General features: G+C 45.3%; 1 protein-coding gene across 3 annotated transcripts in view; it reads right to left on the bottom strand.

Annotated features, from left to right (window-relative positions):
• The window catches only part of MYO6 (myosin VI), a 158,085-nt gene that overhangs the window by 41,658 nt on the left and 98,007 nt on the right, over positions 1–18,420 (bottom strand). For all 3 annotated transcript variants that reach the window (XM_084826946.1, XM_084826944.1, XM_084826945.1), the window contains exons 18-20: positions 18,006–18,179; positions 13,289–13,327; positions 3,845–3,938 (exon numbers count right to left, since the gene is read on the bottom strand). In XM_084826946.1, the coding sequence (XP_084683072.1) occupies positions 3,845–3,938; positions 13,289–13,327; positions 18,006–18,179 (307 nt within the window). The remainder of the gene's footprint in view (positions 1–3,844; positions 3,939–13,288; positions 13,328–18,005; positions 18,180–18,420) is intronic.

The following is an 18,420-nucleotide window of genomic DNA, read 5'->3' as shown; positions in this document are numbered from 1 at the left end:
TTAAAACCACAAGGTGCGTTACAAAACAGTATAAAATATTAAAGCTTAAAACTATAACATAACAGCACAACCAGAATAAAACCTAGCAGCACTGCAGAGATTTAAAATACAGGTTTAAAAACCAGAGCTAAAGGACTAGGAAACTAAAATGCTAAAATACCAGGAAAATAAAAAGGTCTTCACCTGGAGCCAAAAGGAGTACAATGTAGGTGCCAGGTGAACCTCTCTAGGGAGCTCATTCCACAGCTGGGGTGCCACAGCAGAAAAGGCCCCCTTCCTGGTAGCCACCCGCCTCACTTCCTCTGGCAAGGGCTCACAGAGAAGGACCCCTGAAGATGGTCCTAGAGTCTGGGCAGGCACATATGGGAGGAGCGATCCTCCTCCCTGGATAACCTGGCCCCAAGCCATTTAGGGCTTTGAATGTTAATACCAGCACTTTGAATGTGCTGGTATTAACTCTGATGTGTGTGTACAGTCCCCTAACTTACTGGTGTTGGGGGACTTCAACGTACATTCGGAGGCCATCCTCACAGGAGCACCTCGGGACTTCATGGAGACCATGGCCTCCTGGGAGCTGCACCATATTCTAACTGGGCCCACCCATGTAGCCGGTCATGCACTAGACCTTGTGTTTGTTTCTGGAGAAGCGGGGAGTGATCTGGAAGTCGGGGGTATATCCACCACCCCCTTGTCATGGTCAGATCACTATCTGGTGATGCTGGACTTCTCGGTTCCACAACCCCTCCTCAGGGGTGGAGGACCCATTAAAATGGTCCGCCCCAGGCGTCTTATGGATCCAAATGGATTCCTGAATGCGCTTGGGGATTCTCTGGGGCATGCCAACGGCCACTCGGTCGAGACCCTGGTGGGTGGCTGGAATGCCGCAATTACTGGGGCATTAGATCGGGTGGCTCCGAAACGCCCTCTCCCCCTGAACAGGGCTCGGATCGGTTCCAGCTTCTTCCTCCTGATGAAGTGGACAAGGTGCTTTCATCTGTAAGGCCGACCACCTGCTTACTTGATCCTTGCCCATCTTGGCTCATTATGAGCTGCAGAGAGAGACTGGGTGAGGGGATCAAGGTGGTCGTGAACGCCTCCCTTGAGGAGGGAGTGATGCCATCAGCCCTCAAGGAGGCAGTGATAAGACCGCTCTTAAAGAAGCCCTCCTTGGATCCTCAAGTTCTGAACAACTTTCGCCCAGTCTCAAATCTGCCATTTTTGGGCAAGGTGATTGAGCGGGTGGTGGCGGTGCAGTTGAAGGCACACTTGGAAGAAACTGATTATCTAGACCCATTTCAGTCGGGCTTCAGGCCTGGGCATGGGACAGAAACGGCCTTGGTCGCCTTGGTGGATGATATGAGGAGGGCTCTGGATAGGGGTGAATGCTCCTTCCTTGTTCTCCTCGACCTCTCAGCGGCTTTTGATACCGTTGACCACGGTATCCTCCTGGACCGCCTGGAGGGGTTGGGCATTGGAGACACTGTATTGCGGTGGTTCCGGTCCTTCCTCTCCGGCAGGTACCAGAGGGTAGCACCGGGAGAGGAGGTTTCGGACCCGTGGCCACTTACTTGTGGGGTGCCACAGGGTTCCATCCTCTCCCCGATGCTATTTAACATCTATGTGAAGCCACTGGGGGCTATCATCAGGAGGTTTGGGGTGCAGTGTCATCAATATGCGGATGACACTCAGCTCTACCTCTCGTTCAAATCTTCACCAAGGTTGGCCGTAGAATCCCTGTCCAAATGTCTGGAGACGGTGAGTGGCTGGATGGGGAGGAATAAGCTGAAGCTGAACCCTGACAAGACCGAGGTACTTTTGGTGGGAGACAAGAGGAGGCTGGGGGATGTTGACTTGGTGTTGAATGGGGTACGGCTACCCTTGAAAGACCAGGTCCGCAGCCTGGGGGTCATTTTGGACTCCCAGCTGTCCATGGAGGCTCAGGTGTCAGCTGTGAGCCGGACAGCGCTGTATCAACTCCATCTGATACGGCGGCTGCGCCCCTTCCTTCCCGACCATCTGCTCCCATCGGTAGTACATGCCCTGGTCTCCTCTCGTTTAGACTACTGTAATGCGCTCTACGTGGGGTTACCCTTGAAGACGGTTCGGAAACTGCAGCTGGTACAGAACGCGGCGGCTCGCCTGATTAAAGACAGCCGCCGGCGAGATCACATCACTCCAGTGCTGAAGGAGTTGCACTGGTTACCAGTTGTTTTCCGGGCCAAATTCAAGGTGTTGGTTTTGACCTTTAAAACCCTATATGGTTCCGGCCCAGCCTATCTTAAGGAGCGCCTCCAGCAACACCAGACAGGCCGCTTAACAAGATCAGCCTCGGATGGCCTTCTCTCTGTCCCATCAGCCAGGACAGCTAGACTGGTGGGGACGAGGGAGAGGGCCTTCTCTGTGGTGGCCCCCACTCTGTGGAACTCCCTCCCTAGGGAACTCCATCATGCCCCCTCTTTAATGAGCTTCCGTCGTGCATTAAAAACGTGGTTGTTCAGGCAGGCATTTGGGGTGGGTTAGGGTATTTAAAAAAAAAAAATTTATGGTAAAATTTTATTGTTTTAAATTGTTTTATGGTGGGTTGTACATCGCCCAGAGTGGCTGGGTGACCAGTCAGATGGGCGATTAATAAATTTAATAAATAAAAATAAATAAATAAATTTGAATTGGGCCTGGAAATGGACTGGCAGCCAGTGCAGCTGGAAAAGTACGGGGGTCATGTGATCTCATTGGCCAGTGCCTGTTAATAATCTCACTGCCCTATTTTAGATTAGCTGAAATTTCTCGACAGTTTTCAAAGGCAGCCCCACATTGCAGCAATCCAGAGGAGAGCTTATCAGAGTATGGATAACTGTAACTAGGCTGTCTCTGTCCACCTGTGCCTCAAGTGACAGTTCTGGGTCCCAGAGCACCCCCAAACTACGAACCTGCTCCTTTAGGAGGAGTGCAGCTTTTGGGGGTGTTGAAAGCTGCAGAACTGTAAAATTTACGTAATAGTACTCTCCCCCAGTGCTTTACGAGAAGCTGCCATATAGAGGCTGTTGCATGGAAGATTAATAATATGGTACCCACAGTGCAGTAACTGAAGCAGAGTCCAGTATTTGTAATGTGGGGAATGCCGTATAAAAGATACCATAAAAGATGGTATCAGAAGTGCTCAGTTGTTGGTGGTGTGATGCTCTCTTTCTAATCAGATAGTGTATTGCAGCCTTCCCCAACCTGGTGCCCTCCAGAAGTTTTGGATTATAAGTTCCAGGATTCCTGATCATTGGCCATGCTGGCTGGGGCTGATGGGAATTGAAGTCCAAAACATCTAGAAGGTACCAGGTTTGGGAAGGCTGGTGTATTATGCCAGACACTTATATTTAAGTTTCCTTTTTATTGTAGACATTGGTAATATCCACTGGTGTCCCAGCGCTAGCACTACTGACATTGCACTAGCATCAACCAATGATTGTGCAATGTAAGTAGTGCATGTGCTGGTTTATACTAGTTGCAACTGCATTAACGCTAGCAGGAGCACACTGTTGGATCCTTTCCATTAATTTCTGAAGTACATGGAATGCCAAGTTCTCTTTTCTTTTTACAGTAAATGCTTACAGAGAAACTAGATGTCAGTTTGACATCTTTTTAAAAATCTGTTAACTAAGAATCAATTCTATCAGCTGCTTATTGTTATGCCCAGTAATCTTGCTGCACTGACAGAGCACTGAAAAAATTAAAATAATCAGATTTCTCCAATTAAGCAGCTCTTATCTAAAGCACTCTTGCTTTAACTCTGCACGAATCCTTTTATGCAATGACAATAGTACTACTGGAACTCTGAATAAGACACACCAATTACCTGAACACTGGAGCTGAGAAAGGATTTGGGCCCCTTCAAAATGGTGACTCGTCATCTTCAAATTAGGCTTGATACAGCGAATAAAGCTAGACCCCTATTGGAAAGTCAGAAGAATGGCAACATCCTGAAAGTATCTGTGAATCACTTAACAGTAAAATAATAGATTTCGCTGCTTCAGGCTGTGCTGTCTCCATATGCATCTTCAATGTCTTGGCAATTGATCCCGAGACTCAAACTGCCCATTGAAACCTCAACTTATCATTTCGCCGTCTGCAAGGCTGGTAGTTAGAAGCAGTATTTAAACTGAATTTCCATTGTGCCATTCCAGTACATATTGATATTTTCACCAGGGTTATGATCCTCATGCAAAGAGAGAGAGGGGTGGAGGTGGCAAATCTTGCAAAAGATTTCTTGCTCCTTTTAGTACATTCTAAAATCTGCACACCTCCATATGTCTCCTGATCATTTGAGAATTTGAAAAGAAAACTAGAGCCAACCCCATCTCTTCTAAGGTAATATTCTTCATCTCATCCCCAGGTGCTTTTCCTCCTAGCTTTTGATCCACCACAACCCCTTTTCCTTCTCAAGTAAACCCAAATACAGAGGAAATGTGTTGGAAGATTTTACTCTTGCCAAAACAGACCACAAGACAAAACTCTTATAAAATAATGGCACTTTGCACATTACCCTCCAATTATTTTCCTCATACATTTTCCCCTCTGTTTTTAAATCTCAATTTTTTAAATCTCAATTTTTAAATCTCCCCATGTTTATTTGTAAGTAGCCCACTACCAAATCTAAAATGAAGGAGAGAGAGAACTCCAATATCAGCCCTGGACTTGTAGGAGGGGTCTGAGCTAAGCAAGAACCCATATGGGAATGGGACAATCCAGCACCCCCAATTTTGTAGATGCATTTCTTCATACCATTGTACTCAGTCCAAGATAGTTCTATCCTGAATATACAACATTTTGTTCACTGTTTTCCCCTCATACATACTACTTCTTTTATTCAGATTGGCATTTGAGCAAAGAAGAATTTTTCCTCTCGCCTTCTTACTTATCTGGCCTGGCAGTGGCAAAAACATGTTGTTTCCTCAGTGCATGACATCCAAAGGACTCAAGTGCCCTGGGAAACTACATTTTCCAGGGTTCCTGGCACCTGGTGCAACAGTGCAAGTGTCCAAGCTGGATTCTGAATAAACTGAGCTATTTTTCTAATTTAGTTCAGTTTGCAGAGATGGGGGGAGTTTATCACTACAGTCTACTAAAATCCTGTCAAAAGGGGGGAAAATAGGGTAACAACATTCTTTATTCAAAACCCTGATTTCTAGATACAGCTCTTAGTAGATGCCATTAAAGTAAGGCATTTTAGGATGAGTCTGCAGAAGTCCAGATTCCATGAACCCATGAACGTTTATCCAAAAGAGCTAATAAATATTCATTTATCATGACTGCACTTAATAAAAACATGAACTGACAAGTTTGGCTTAGAGGTCTTTCTGAGGGGCTCTTAAATCATCTTATAATTAAGTAGAATTTACAGTCAGAACCTCAGACACTTATTCCAGACACCCTTAAGGACTAAATAAAAAAGCCAACCAAGCTGCAGTAAATGGGCACCATTGTCAAAACACAATCCAAGGTCTAAAGAACATTTATTCCTCCCCTAGAATCTCACTTTTTCACCTCCTGTGTTTTCATCTGATTTTGAAGTGCACATTATATCTAGGCAAGATGTTTTAAACCATCTTCTGTTATTTCACAGCATTGGTTCATCATTATTAGAGTATTCAGCAAATCTGGGTGTACTGTTTCAGATACACTTGAAGTGGCTACTTGAATTGAGTCACTTTGGGTCACTGACTGAAAAGCCAGCAAGTCGCTCTGAACTACCTATTCCAAGCCCTGCACAGATTGGAAAGTTGGGCATTTACTGTGAAGTTCCGTTCTGATTCGGTGCACGAGAGACATCCATCACGGGTTAACTCCTCCCGCCACCCAGTACAGGGAAGGAACATGTGACCAGGCTTTTTGCCCTGGTCCTGGCCTCCACGGCTTCTCCTAGCCAGTTTTTTCTAGATGAGCATTTAGACAGAGCAGTTATTGAGGAGCCACTAATGTAATGAGGAGAAGACAGAGAAAAACTGAACATAGAGAAGATCTCTTCTCTCAGGATTGGCACATGAGAATCATCATAGTAAATACTAGCTTCAGAATGGCTAGTCAGCCTGACATCATATGGATGTCTCCTGTGCACCAAATCGGAATGAAATGTCATGGTAAGTACCCAACTTTCCATTCCCATCTGGTGCGATGCGACATCCATCATGGGATGTACTGAAGCTACTATTCCCGTAGGGCGGGCTCCAAAGCAGGCTGACCCTAAGGCTGGGGAAGGACCTGTTGTAACACTCTACATCCAAAGGCTAGTTCAGCAGAAACATATTTGTCTAACCTGCAATGCCTTATGAGCATGTGGTATGAGGACCAAGCAGCTTCCCTTCAGATTTCTGCCAAGGGGTTGTTAGTACAGAAAGCTGTTGAGGCCCCGGTGAAGTGCGCTGTAATATGTGAGGGTTTAAGGAGTTTCTTAACCTCACAGTCTGCCCCCCCCCCCAAAAAAAATAAAGATCATGCCTTCAGCCACCTGGTGAAGGTGGCACAGGAAGCCTTCTTTCCTAAGGTTGTAGGATGAAAGGAAACAGAATATTTGGGTTCCACAGTTCTCTTAAGGTAGGTTTTGATGGCCCTTCTAACATGCAGTGTTGCCAGACCCACTCAGAGGGGTGGAGAAGGATTAGGGTTGAAAGAGGGGGAACAAGTTCTTGCATTCTGTGAAAGAGAGGGTTTGGGGAATAAAGGAAGGGCCCAGATGAAGCGTGACAGAATCCTTGCTGAATGGGTAGAGGTGGGCTCTCATGGAGAGAGCAGATAACTCTGAAACTCTTCTGGCAGATGTTATGGCTAGAAGAAATGAAACCTTAAGGGAGAGGAAATGTAGAGTTGCAGTTCTAAGAAGCTGAAAGGGTGAAGAAGTGAGAGCTGAAAGAACAACATGCGGACTCCATATTAGGAAGCAGTGCATAACAAAGGACCGAGCAGTGATGCCCCTCTGAGGAGTCGCTTAAGGTGCGGGTGAGAACCAAGTGGCTTGTGGCATGGCTTGGAGAGGATGGAAGAAAGACCTGTGGTTTGCCTTTGGAGCATGTTTGCCTTCAGACCCATATCTAGCCCTGGTTGCAGAAATAGGAGCAATTCTGTGATTCCTGCTGTCTTCTAATTTAAACATTTCTGCCTTCTCCAACAAAGGAACGTCTTATAGGTTGTTTCATATATTCGATGGGTAGATCGTCTCCTAGAAGATAATATAGTGTTCGTCACCTCAGCAAAAAAGCCTGTGGAGAGGAAGGTACAGTGCTCAGTAGCCAGGCAGCTGGATGTAGCCATTCTGGGTCCAGATGCCACACCAGGCCCTGTGTGAGAATGTTGGAACAAGAGCAGGAACCAGGGGTCTGATTGTGCCAGTTTCAAGATTTGGGGGAACTGCAATCTTCAGGATCAGAAGGGCATTATGAGTACTACAGTTGCCCATTCCTCCCTGTTCTCTCTGGCCAGAAGTGGGAATGTGTAGCGCCTGCCTCTAGGCCAAGGGGAGTGGAGAGTGTCCATGGCTTCTGCTGCTTGAGCTAAGTGTCTGGAGAAGAAGCACAGAAGTTGACTGTGGGGTAGAGGGAAGAGATCCATCTGGAGCAGGCCAAAGTGATTTTTTTAAAAATTCAAGAAACACTGTCAGATTCAGAGTCCACTTGTCTGGATCAAAACGTTGTCAGCTTAGAACGTCGGCTTCATTGTTCGGGGTCCCCTGGATATGCTGTGCAGTGATGGAGGAGAAGTTGTGTTTTGACCAGAGGAGGGAGGAGGAGGCCTCCTGGTGTAAGAATTTTGATTTCGTCCCTCCTTGATTATTCACGTGGGCTAAGGCTGTAGTGCTGTCTGTTCTGAATAGAAAATGGGCAGGAACAGTTTGTTGAAAAAAGTGCTTGGTAGCAAGATGGATTGCTTGTAGCTCCAATCAGTTTATTTTGTGGTGTTTTACCTTAGGAGGCCAGAGCCCCTAGATGGGACAGCCCCAGTAGTGAGCTTCCCACCCCTCCAAGCTGGTGTTTGTTGTCACATCTGTGAGACAGGGTTCCTGAATAGCTATGCCCCTTGATATGTTTTGTGGTGTTCTCCACCAGAGTAGAGATGTTCTGACTGAATGAGGCATAGTGACTGTGATGTGGTGTTTGTGGATTATTTCAGTCTGAAAAGGGAGGAGCAGCCATTGAAGGGGTTTGGAGTATAACCTGAACCATGAGAGGATCCCTAAGCAGGGCTTGTGGAAGAAACATGAGATCTGCTGCATGCACTTGAAGTAGGAACTCGGCTACCTGATGGATCTTGGAAATTCTGTCTGGGACCAAATATATTATCCTCCAAGGAGTCTAGAACCACTCCCCCATGGAGTAGTGATAGGGAAGGCTGGAGGCAGCTCTGTTTGAAGTTTATTAAGAATTTGTGGTCTTGGAGACAAGACAGTGTGATCCATAGATCTGCATGGGCCTTGGTCAGTGAAGGGGACCTTAGAAGGGGGCTGTCCAGATAAAAGTAAACGTGAATGGCCTTGCATCTGAGGTAAGTTACAACTGCTAACATGAGCATGGAGAATATCTTGGTGCTGAAGCCAGGCTGAAGGGCATTGCTCTGTATTGATAACGGAGAAGCATAACACCTCATCTCTGGTGTTATGAGGTTCGGGGGATATGGAGATATGCCTCCATAAGATCCACTGAGGATAGGAAATCCCCTCAGGGATCAAACTTGCTGACGTACTTGCAATCCAGGATGTCATGCCAGGACCTCTCCTTTCTTGGGGATCAGGAAGGGAATGAAGTAGGCCCTCTAAAAATGTCTGGAAGGTGGAACAGGTTCTACAGTCCCTATTGCTTGGAGATGGGCAATTGCTGTGGCCATAAGTTGCTGGAAGGGGAAGGAAGAAACCTGTTCCTGGGAGTGGAAATCCAGGAAATAAACACGTTGGATAGCGCTGGAAGTCCAAGCGTCCGGCGCTGTCCCCACAAGTGAAGGAAGTGATGCGGCCTTCCTCCCACACATGCCAGAAGAGAGTCAGAACTGTTGATAAGGGGCCTTGGAAGGCTGATGGGGGGCTGTTCCACCCTGAGAGAAGGACTGAGATCTAGGCTGGAATCTGGTTCTGGACCAGGTAGGTTTGTGAACATATAGTTGTATGGATGAAAGGATGAGTTAAATGGAGACCTGAAGAAGAGGAAGGGTCTCTGTTAGAAAATCTTCTTTTATCCTTCTTAGAAGTGGGCAGGGCCTTCTTCTTGTCCTTGCTTTCCACAAATATGTTCTTAAGGACCTCCTCTCTGAAGAAGCATCGCTCTGCAACAGGACTGTGGCTAGGTTTCCCTTGGAATAAGCATCCACATTCCAGTATTTCAGCCACAGTCAACGTCTTGCCACTGTGGCTGCTGCAATGGAATGTGCCACAAAAATCATGGAATCCTGTGTGGCATCTGATATAAAAGCGTATAACTTATATAACTGAAAAAGGCTCCTAAGCAAAGTAAAGCTATCCAACTCCTTACTGTTAATATTTTAAACCCAGAGGAGAGTGGCTTGGGAGAAAAAAGAAACCATAGAGAAAGCTCTTCATGAGTGCCAAAAGGTTTTTTCAACACTGCTTCAATACGCTTTTCACTAGATTCTTTAAGTGGGGAGTCCTTGTCCTTAGGATTTATGGCTCCTGAAATAAAGTTGCCACTGTGGCATCAACTAAGGGAACCTTAAGCTTCTCTATAGCTTTCTGTGGTAAGGAGTAATATTTTTGTGCCAGGTTGGAGGACCTTTACTTTGGAGGGGGGAATCCTTTCAGCTTTATCCAGCAGTGGCAGATTTAGGAACAAGCCAAGTAAGCCATGGCTTAGGGCCTCATATTATGAGAGACCTCTAAATATGTTGGAGACAACTAAGATGTAAGATAACTAAGATGACATCACTTTGGCTTACATATGTTGCAAAGTCTGGTGCGACTCCGTAAAGCCGAGTTGCCTTATATAAAGAAAGTGTGGCAACACAGCATTTAGTATCAGAGGCAATAAGCGCAAAATAGAGCCAGTTTAAAAGAAGTTCAAATCAACATACTTCATTAGTGCTTTTATACACATCAGAGAAGGCTATCAAACACCCCCTAACGCTAGGTGGTACCCTTTTCTTACCCTTCCTATTATATTGTAATACACTTTTTTCTCTTTATTTTTATGGTATGAGGCTTCTTAATCTTTAGAACATAAGAACATAAGAACATCCATGCTGGATCAGACCAAGGGTCCATCTAGTCCAGCATTCTGTTCCCACAGTGGCCAACCCACTGTCGACAGGGAACCCACAAGCAGGGCATGAGCACAGCAGCACCCTCCCACCCATATTCCCCAGCAACTGGTGTACATAGGCTCACTGCCTCTGGTACTGGAAGTAGCACATAGCCATCAAGACTAGGAGTCACTGATAGCCTTTTCCTCCAGGAATTTGTCTAACTCCCTTTTAAAGCCATCCAAATGGGTGACCATCACTACATCCTGTGGTAGCGAATTCCATGGTTTAACTACGCGCTGTGTGAAGAAGTACTTCCTTTTCTCTGTCCTGAATCTCCCACCAATCAGCTTCATGGGATGACCCCAGGTTCTAGTCTTTTGAGAGAGGGAGAAAAATGTCTCCCTATCCACATTCTCCACACCATGCATAATTTTGTAGACCACTATCATGTCTCCCCTTACCCTCCTTTTTCCAAGCTAAACAACCCCAGCTGTTGTAACCTTCTCTCACAGGGGAGATGCTCCAGCCCCTTGATCATTTTAGTCACCCTTTTCTGCATATGGCACATATCTTGATGTGGCTTAGGGCCTCAGCATGTCTTAATCCAGCCTTGTTAACCAGTTTCTCAAAAGAGGAAGGAAATTGCATCTCACGGTTAAATGGCTTAGGTTCTGGAAACAATGCTTCCTTTCTGGAAGGCGGCTTGGCTGGTTCCTGAGAGGAATTAATATACAGGGAGGCCATAGCTTTAGATAGGATTGGAGGAAAATTGTCACTGTAAAATAACCTTACATTGGACAGCTCTTCTACTGGCACATGATGTGATCACTCACCCTCTAACCATACTGCTTTGTCTAAAAGAATGGGAGAACCAGAGTCAGAATTTGTTCAGGAGAAACCCCTTTTGACTTAGGATGTTTGCCCTTGGTAGTAAGACGCGGGTCAGAAGAATCAGAAGCTGAATCAGAAGAAGCAAGCAGCTTAGTTTTCTTGGAACATTTTGAATGTTTGGCCTTAATTACTTTTGTTTTTTCATAGGCTGTGGAGAAGCAGCAGAAGGAGAAACGGAGGAAGAAGTTCTTTCTCTGTATTTCTTATGTCCCCCTCTCTGTTCAGGGAGCTGAGCCAGTTTCCAGCCTAATTGCCTGTTGGATAGTTTGTACCAAGACCTGATCTTGGTGAGGAGGAGGCTGTTTAGCCAACAGTGTCATGGAAGAGAAAGGAGCAACAGGAAGGGGTTGCCCCATATCATCCCCCAGAGAAGGCTGTGTATGCTGTAAAATGCAGCCACACAGTCCTGCGAAAATGAAAGAGATTCTTGGTGGGAAACAAATGGGGAGGTCATGGCCTCCTCCCACTCCAGCCCCCCCCCCCCTTGCTTGCTTTCCCTTACAAACTCCACTGGAGTCGGGCTCAGCCGAGGCAGGAACTGTGGAGAGGATACACAGTCCCATGGCTTCCAGTTCCACAAAGACTCTGCTCTGGGCCACCTCTGTCACGCTGCAGGATTATCGGCTGGTTTAAGGGCAGCTTCGCTAGGGCACAGGCATTGGTTATGCCTGGATGCTACAGGCCCTCCATTAAACTCCTCACAGTTGGAGGCAGCAGTGACCAGCCACTCCTCTATATTGAGCGGGGGTGGAGCTTTATGAGCAGCAGTTTGGGTCCAGATGACTCTGATATGCGTTACTGACCGCTCTTTTCCTTTTTCAGGCATGGAGCTCTTCTTGTTAGTTGAGGCCATCTTGTGGTGAAAAAACAAAAGAGAAAAAGGAAAGAGAAAGGGGCTGTTTTTTTTTTTTTAAGAGAATAGGAGAAAAATTGTAAGGAGAGAAAGAAAAAAGCTCTAAGACTTGTTAAGGTAAGAGATGGAAAAAGACAGAGAATAAGGAGGTCTGAGAACAGAGTTTGTTGAAAGAGAAACTGGAACAAGCTCTGTCTTGACAAGGAACGAACCGGCTGCAAGGAGCCATGGAGGCCAGGATATATGTACCTTCCCTTTCCTGGGCAGTGGGAGGAATTAAGCCAGGATGGATGTCTCCTTGCACCAGACTGGGAATTAATAGTACTGGGATACTACTTCTAAAATACACCCCCCCACACACACACACACAGGGGCTTATCGGCTCACATACATGAGTTGTGCTGGCAAATGCTTCCAGGAGGACAATGTCAAAAATCCTTAAATGAATGCCTGGATACCTTGAATACCATGAACTCAAAGTCATAACCAATTGAGACTCTATGGGTTAAATTAGTATGAACTTAGAAGGTAAACATGTTGGATTGTCCTTGAGCTGTTGTTTCACATGACACAGTCCAAATCACACTCTTCTCTGGATACTGGTATATACCAGCTTTCCCCAACCTGGTGTTTTGGACTATAAATCCCATCAGCCTCAGCCATCATGGCTAATGTCAGGGCTGATGAGCATTGTAGTCCAAAACTTCTGGAGGGGACAAGATTAAGGAAGGCTGGTATACACCAGAGAGAGCCATACTCTAGCAGGAGCTCCCTCTGGCATATACCCACATGTGTCAAGCATGTGTTTTAAAATTGCTTATTAAGAACCACATGTGCTATTTTTAGCATGTACAATAACAAGTACCTTCTAAGAACACAGCAGGTAAATTGATCTCATGTTCATCATAGCCAGCTTACTGCATGCAAGTCTTCTGCCATACTTTGATGTGGCACAGAAGCACTCAGTGAATTGACACATGATCATACTCTAAAAATAAATAAATGATACTTCTGAAAAATGGCTTCAGCCATGTTGGCAACTTTCAGTCTTTGCATTCTGAAGACAATCTTTGCCAAGCCAAGTACGCTGGTACCATCAATTCTCAGAGATGTTATCACATAAAAAAAGCCTCAACCTAAAATTGGTCCTTAATAACTAAAAAGTTGACATGGATCATGGAACATCTGTGCTGCAAGCTACCAAATGCAGTTTTACAAATACAGTGAACTTATTCCTGCAATGAGTCATTTGAAATTTATAACCAATTTAGTGCTGAAATACAAATAAAAGGCACTAAATCTGCATGACTATTTACTTACAGTACTACGGAGCTTTTCCAGCAGCAGGTTCAGCTGAGTCTGTAGAAGCAAAAGCATTTGCATCAATATGGAGAACTGCCAATTAAGCACACAGCAGGACACATCGCTATTTGCATGCATCACTTAGTGTTTGCTCTCTGCGCACACAAGGTGCTCAAATGGAGGTGGAAGCTAACATGGGCATAGGGTCTATACTGCCTCAGTGACAACCAACAGCTTCACTTAGTACTTGTGGTTGAACATTAGATGAAAATGAGGTTAGCGTCTTGCCATGGGGCTGTAAGTGAAACACCCACTGGTGAAGTGCGTGTCAGAGAGAAAGCAGGGCTAATGTGAAAACTGAGGCCCAGTCTGGGCAGAGGCAGACAGTTCATCATATGGTAATGTACAGGGGGCAGGAACTATACCAAAACAGTCAATATGACATAAACAGCCTTCCTCAACTTGGCGCACTCCAGATGTGTTGAACTACAACTCCCTCTGTCTTCAGACAGCATGGCTGAAGGGGGCTGCGGCAGCATAACAGAGAAGGCTAGGCCAAAAGCCTTCCCCTGATATCTAGACCACCACCAATATTTTAGGGAAATCCTTCTCCATCTCCGACACTACAGTCATTAGATGAAGCTCTGTCAAGTCCTACCTGCACATGAGATGAAGGATTGTGAGAACAGGATGCCTGACTTTTTATGATGTTCCTACCATGCACCTTCTTTGTTCAACTGCAGAAGGTTGAAGCTTATGTATTTTGCCAGGCATTTGAGGAGAACTGAGATTTTAGAGCTTCTGCTGCTCATTCTTGATTTTCAAAACAGGAGTTATATTGAATTAATTTCCTTTTAACAACTGTTTATTGTTCTAATTCTTAATTTATAAACTCTACATAGCTTGATCAATGGTGGAAAAGCAACTAATAAATGTAGTAAATAAATACATTTTGTTTTCTATGCGCAGGGAGGTTTTTTCCCCCCTGTGGGGGAACCATTCAAACATTTAGTCTCCTAGCTACAACCTGAAGTCGTACAATCCAGGAACAGTTTTCCGATGTGATGAGCTATTTATCTAGACTATGCCTCAACCAGACAGATCTGAGATCTTCTGAAGCAACAGAGCTTCTGCACATAAACATCTCCCAATGTCTGTGTCAGAGGACAGTTCAACTTGCAAGCACACACTGCCTCTCCCTTCCCAGCCTTTACCATTTGTCAAAATCTACATTAGCAGTTCCTTGGGCAGGAATCGGCCTTTTTGTTTTTACTGCATGATACTCTGTAAAACATTGTGTCAATGTGATATAAATAACCACCAACAGTCGCAGCATTTATGGAGGTGCGGCCAACTATTACTCAATTACAGCCACACATATGGGTGCGCCTTCTGGAGTGCATATGGATCTTTGGGTGGGGAGCAGTAATACCATACTATACTACGAGCAGCATCCAATGCTGGTGCCAGTGCCAATCCTGTAATGCTAGCAGGAACGAATGCTAGTACAACAGGAAACTACCGCTTCATAGTGCAACCCCTGAAACTAGCTCAAACAATTGCTTCTGGAATGGGATAAGTGGAGCTCCCTTCCGCATGCTCTGCTGATTTGTCCTATCCCAGAAGCACTCGTTTGGGCTACTTTCTGGTTATGCTATCAAGCACTAGCTTCCCATTCCACTAGTGCTCATTCCTACTGGCGCAAGGGCAGCACTGGATGCTGTCCTATGTAAGTATCAGAAGGTCTTCCATCCTATTCTGTGACCTTCGCATTGGCCTGCTGAAGTTATTGCCCTAATATGCATTTAACATTTAAAATGTTTCTCTTTTCTAAGAGATCTTCAAAGCAGAAGTCATCTCTCACGGACGTCTTGTTGGTTACGATCTTTGCACGCACGTAATGGGAGAAAGTCACCCATTTGCTTAACATGAGCTGTTGTTCAACCAACTTAACACCATCAGTCAAGGGAAACAGGTATCCTAATCCATGCTGTTAAATGAATCTTGACAAAATGTGGATTAAGTGGATGAGAGGGGGTGCTGGATAAGGAGGAGCACAGCAGTGACAAAACTGTGTTGTACTCCCCCTCCTGCAGTGACTTGTGTGCAAAACACATTAGGAACTGGATGGGTTTCAATCAATCCTTTTTCATCCATAACAGCCTGTTGGTACAAGCTGCTATCTAAGAAGATGTGTAAAATACAGGGTGCATACTCATGAATAGTCCTGTTTTAGTTTTAACTAGGGATTCACAAGTCCAGTCACCTGGTGGCAAGGACACCTGTCTGCTACAAAGAATCCCTTCAGAGAGATCACTGGACACTGCACAGAGCTCAGAGGGAAAGGCAATTTTATGCTGGGTTTCTCTCAGTGCATGCTGGGCTTTGCCAAAGGTAGAAACACTGCCAGTTCTTCCTCACCAATTATTGAGCCTGGCACAGAGACACAGACTGATGCTGCCATTCTCCCACCCCCACCCCAGTCATCAGCCTGGTCAAGAGGACTTGGGGAGAGGGGAAGGCCTGGTGGTATAACAAATATAATGAGTGGCAATTAAGCTAAGCCAAAATGTCTTGGTCCCTGCTTTTAAAACTCAATTTCAATTCTAAATTTCATGTACTTGTCCACATGAAAATCAAGAATTAAAATCCTCCTCTTGTGTTTTCCATTTCTGCGACACATGTATTCTTTCTGCTTTGGGAAAACCCTTTTCCCATGTGACAACATGGGAGCTGCCTTATACCAACTCTGACCACTGGTCCATCAAGCTCAGGACTGATTGTCTATCCTGACCAGCAGTGGCTTTCTTCAGACAGGAGTCTTTCCCAAGCCTACTTTGAGATATCAGGTCTGGAGCCTGGGACCTTTTGCATTCAAACCGTGTGCTCTGCCACTGAGCTACAGCCCTTCCCAAATCCTCTGCGCAGACTTATTCACAGTACTTAATACAGAAGACCAGTACAGAGATCAAAACCCTGCTGTGGAATAGAGATATTTCCCCAGTGTTACATGAAGCAGAATTGATGGGCTGGACATAAGCGCTCTGGCTGAAATTTCAGAAGTTTGATAAATAATGAGTCCATGAAGGTGATACATTTACCTGCAGCCCTCGTTTTTGCCTTTGCCTGCTTTTCCTCTCAACTTCCCTATAGCTCCCTCCAGCCATCCTGAGCTGGTAAAAGCCAACTAAAATAAAAACTGATGAACAGGAAAAGGAAGCAGAAAAACAGACAAGGCTTAACATATGAAGAACAAAAGGTACAGAAGTCAGATTTACAGCTAAGAACGAAAGGAAAAAATAGGAAAAGCATCAGATACTACTGTTAATTAGGGGGAAAGAGAAAGGGAATGCCCAGCTCTTGAGAAGATTCTGCTTTGTCAAAGCCATTAATACTTTTACTAAGGTAGAACAAATAATAATGCTTTACGCATCCAGAGACAGCACATTATGGTCTAAATGGAACATCCACAGCTGGTTTCTGTCAACTAAGGGACTCGAATCAGAAGTTCAAATCTTAATTGCACAACAGAAAGTAAAGCTTTCAAACTTAAGTCCTTACCATGTGGCTTTGGTAAGAAATTGCTTCAGCATCTGTAATTAATACAGATTCTATAGTTAAGGCATTAACTAATAAAGATTCTTGCTTGACAATTATTCATTCCCCGTGCAACAGGTAAATATATATTCATGTGCAGTGAGCTCCCAGTCGCAATGTGGACAGCCGCAGCCCAAGAGGAGGCTGCAAGACAGAAAGAGCAGTGGAAATGTGTGCAAGTATGAGCAGATGATCCAAGGGTCTGCTGAGAAGCAGAAAATATTACCAAGGCAGATTAGAAAGGGGGGGAGGAGCCTACAGCCTGTAAAACAGGGGTGTTGAACCTCAGGCCCGGGGGCCAAATCTGGCATGCTTGGGATCCCAGTGTGCCCCTCTGGGGCTCCCCAGAGGGCCACACCCCTTGCCCTGGCCACACCCCTTTCCCCTGACTGCCAATTATTTGGTGGTTTGATGGCTTTTTGCACAGTTTTATTTCCCCATTCTAAATGGTTGAAATGCCTCTCCTGAGACTTAGTTACTGGACGTAAGAGCTTGAAGCTAAAATATGCTGGGGTAATTGGTATTTTGGCCTCCCCTGTTTTGCTTTTGGCCTCACCCCCTTTTGCTCTCAGCCCCGCCCACCATTGGGATGTGGCCCCCGAGGGCTTTGCCAGAATTGAACTTGGCCCTCGAGCTGAAGGAGGTTCAACACTCGTACCATAAAAGATCCAGGGATAGCGGTAAGGCAGAGGAATGTGTGGAAGAAATGCATGGAGTAGAGTTATGTAGAGATCTTGCAAACGATCTGAACACTGATGACAAAAAGAGGATTGGGGACAGAAGGAATGCCACAGAAGAACAGTGCTCCAGTCCCCAGTATCTGCAGGGTGTACATAAAGGTTGCTTGAACAACAGGAAAGGGCAGAGGCATTGAAAACATGCCCCATTCACTACTGCAGAGTTTAGAGTACATGAACGACACCAGCCATACCAGAAAGCTGCTTAAGGCTGCAATTTTGAGCATATGTGCTGAAAAGTATATCTCACTGAAATCAGTGGGAGTTGCTTTTGAGTAAACATGTTTGGGGTTGTTCTGGCAAGAGGAAGACATGGAGTTGAACCCACCATATTGTTTCCCTATCCTTATAGTCCCATTGGAAAGCAGTCCTGTAAAATCAGTAGGTTTCTCATGCCATACCTTGAATTTGTTTCCCACGCTGATGAAACTGAGTTTTCCTGCTTTTTGTTTATGGTCCTTGTTGTTGTTAGTATTGGATTCGAAGAGCTGCCGGATAAATTTATCTTTGGATTCACATATAAGGGACTCTAGAGACATATGCAGAGCATCGTTGTTTTTCTCCACAAACTGGGTCTGAGGAAAATAATGGATCAATTAAGTATGAGGGATAGTTTAAACATGTCCTGTGCCATTGATCAAGTAACAATGTGCATGTGTGAACAGGGCATCAGTGACCGAACGTCCATATTTCCTTAAATATGAAACCCACCTATCAGTCTGCACACACATGTCTGACAGTATCTTAGCAAATGTCTAATTCTGAGGTGCCAGAAAGGAAGGGCAATGTCAGGGCTGTTTCTGAGCGCAGGGAGTG

Source organism: Heloderma suspectum, chromosome 1, assembly GCF_057233095.1.
Source record: "Heloderma suspectum isolate Gila_16-S chromosome 1, 16-S_ref, whole genome shotgun sequence".
Classification (NCBI taxonomy): domain Eukaryota; kingdom Metazoa; phylum Chordata; class Lepidosauria; order Squamata; family Helodermatidae; genus Heloderma; species Heloderma suspectum.
This window is presented reverse-complemented; position numbering and strand designations above follow the sequence as displayed.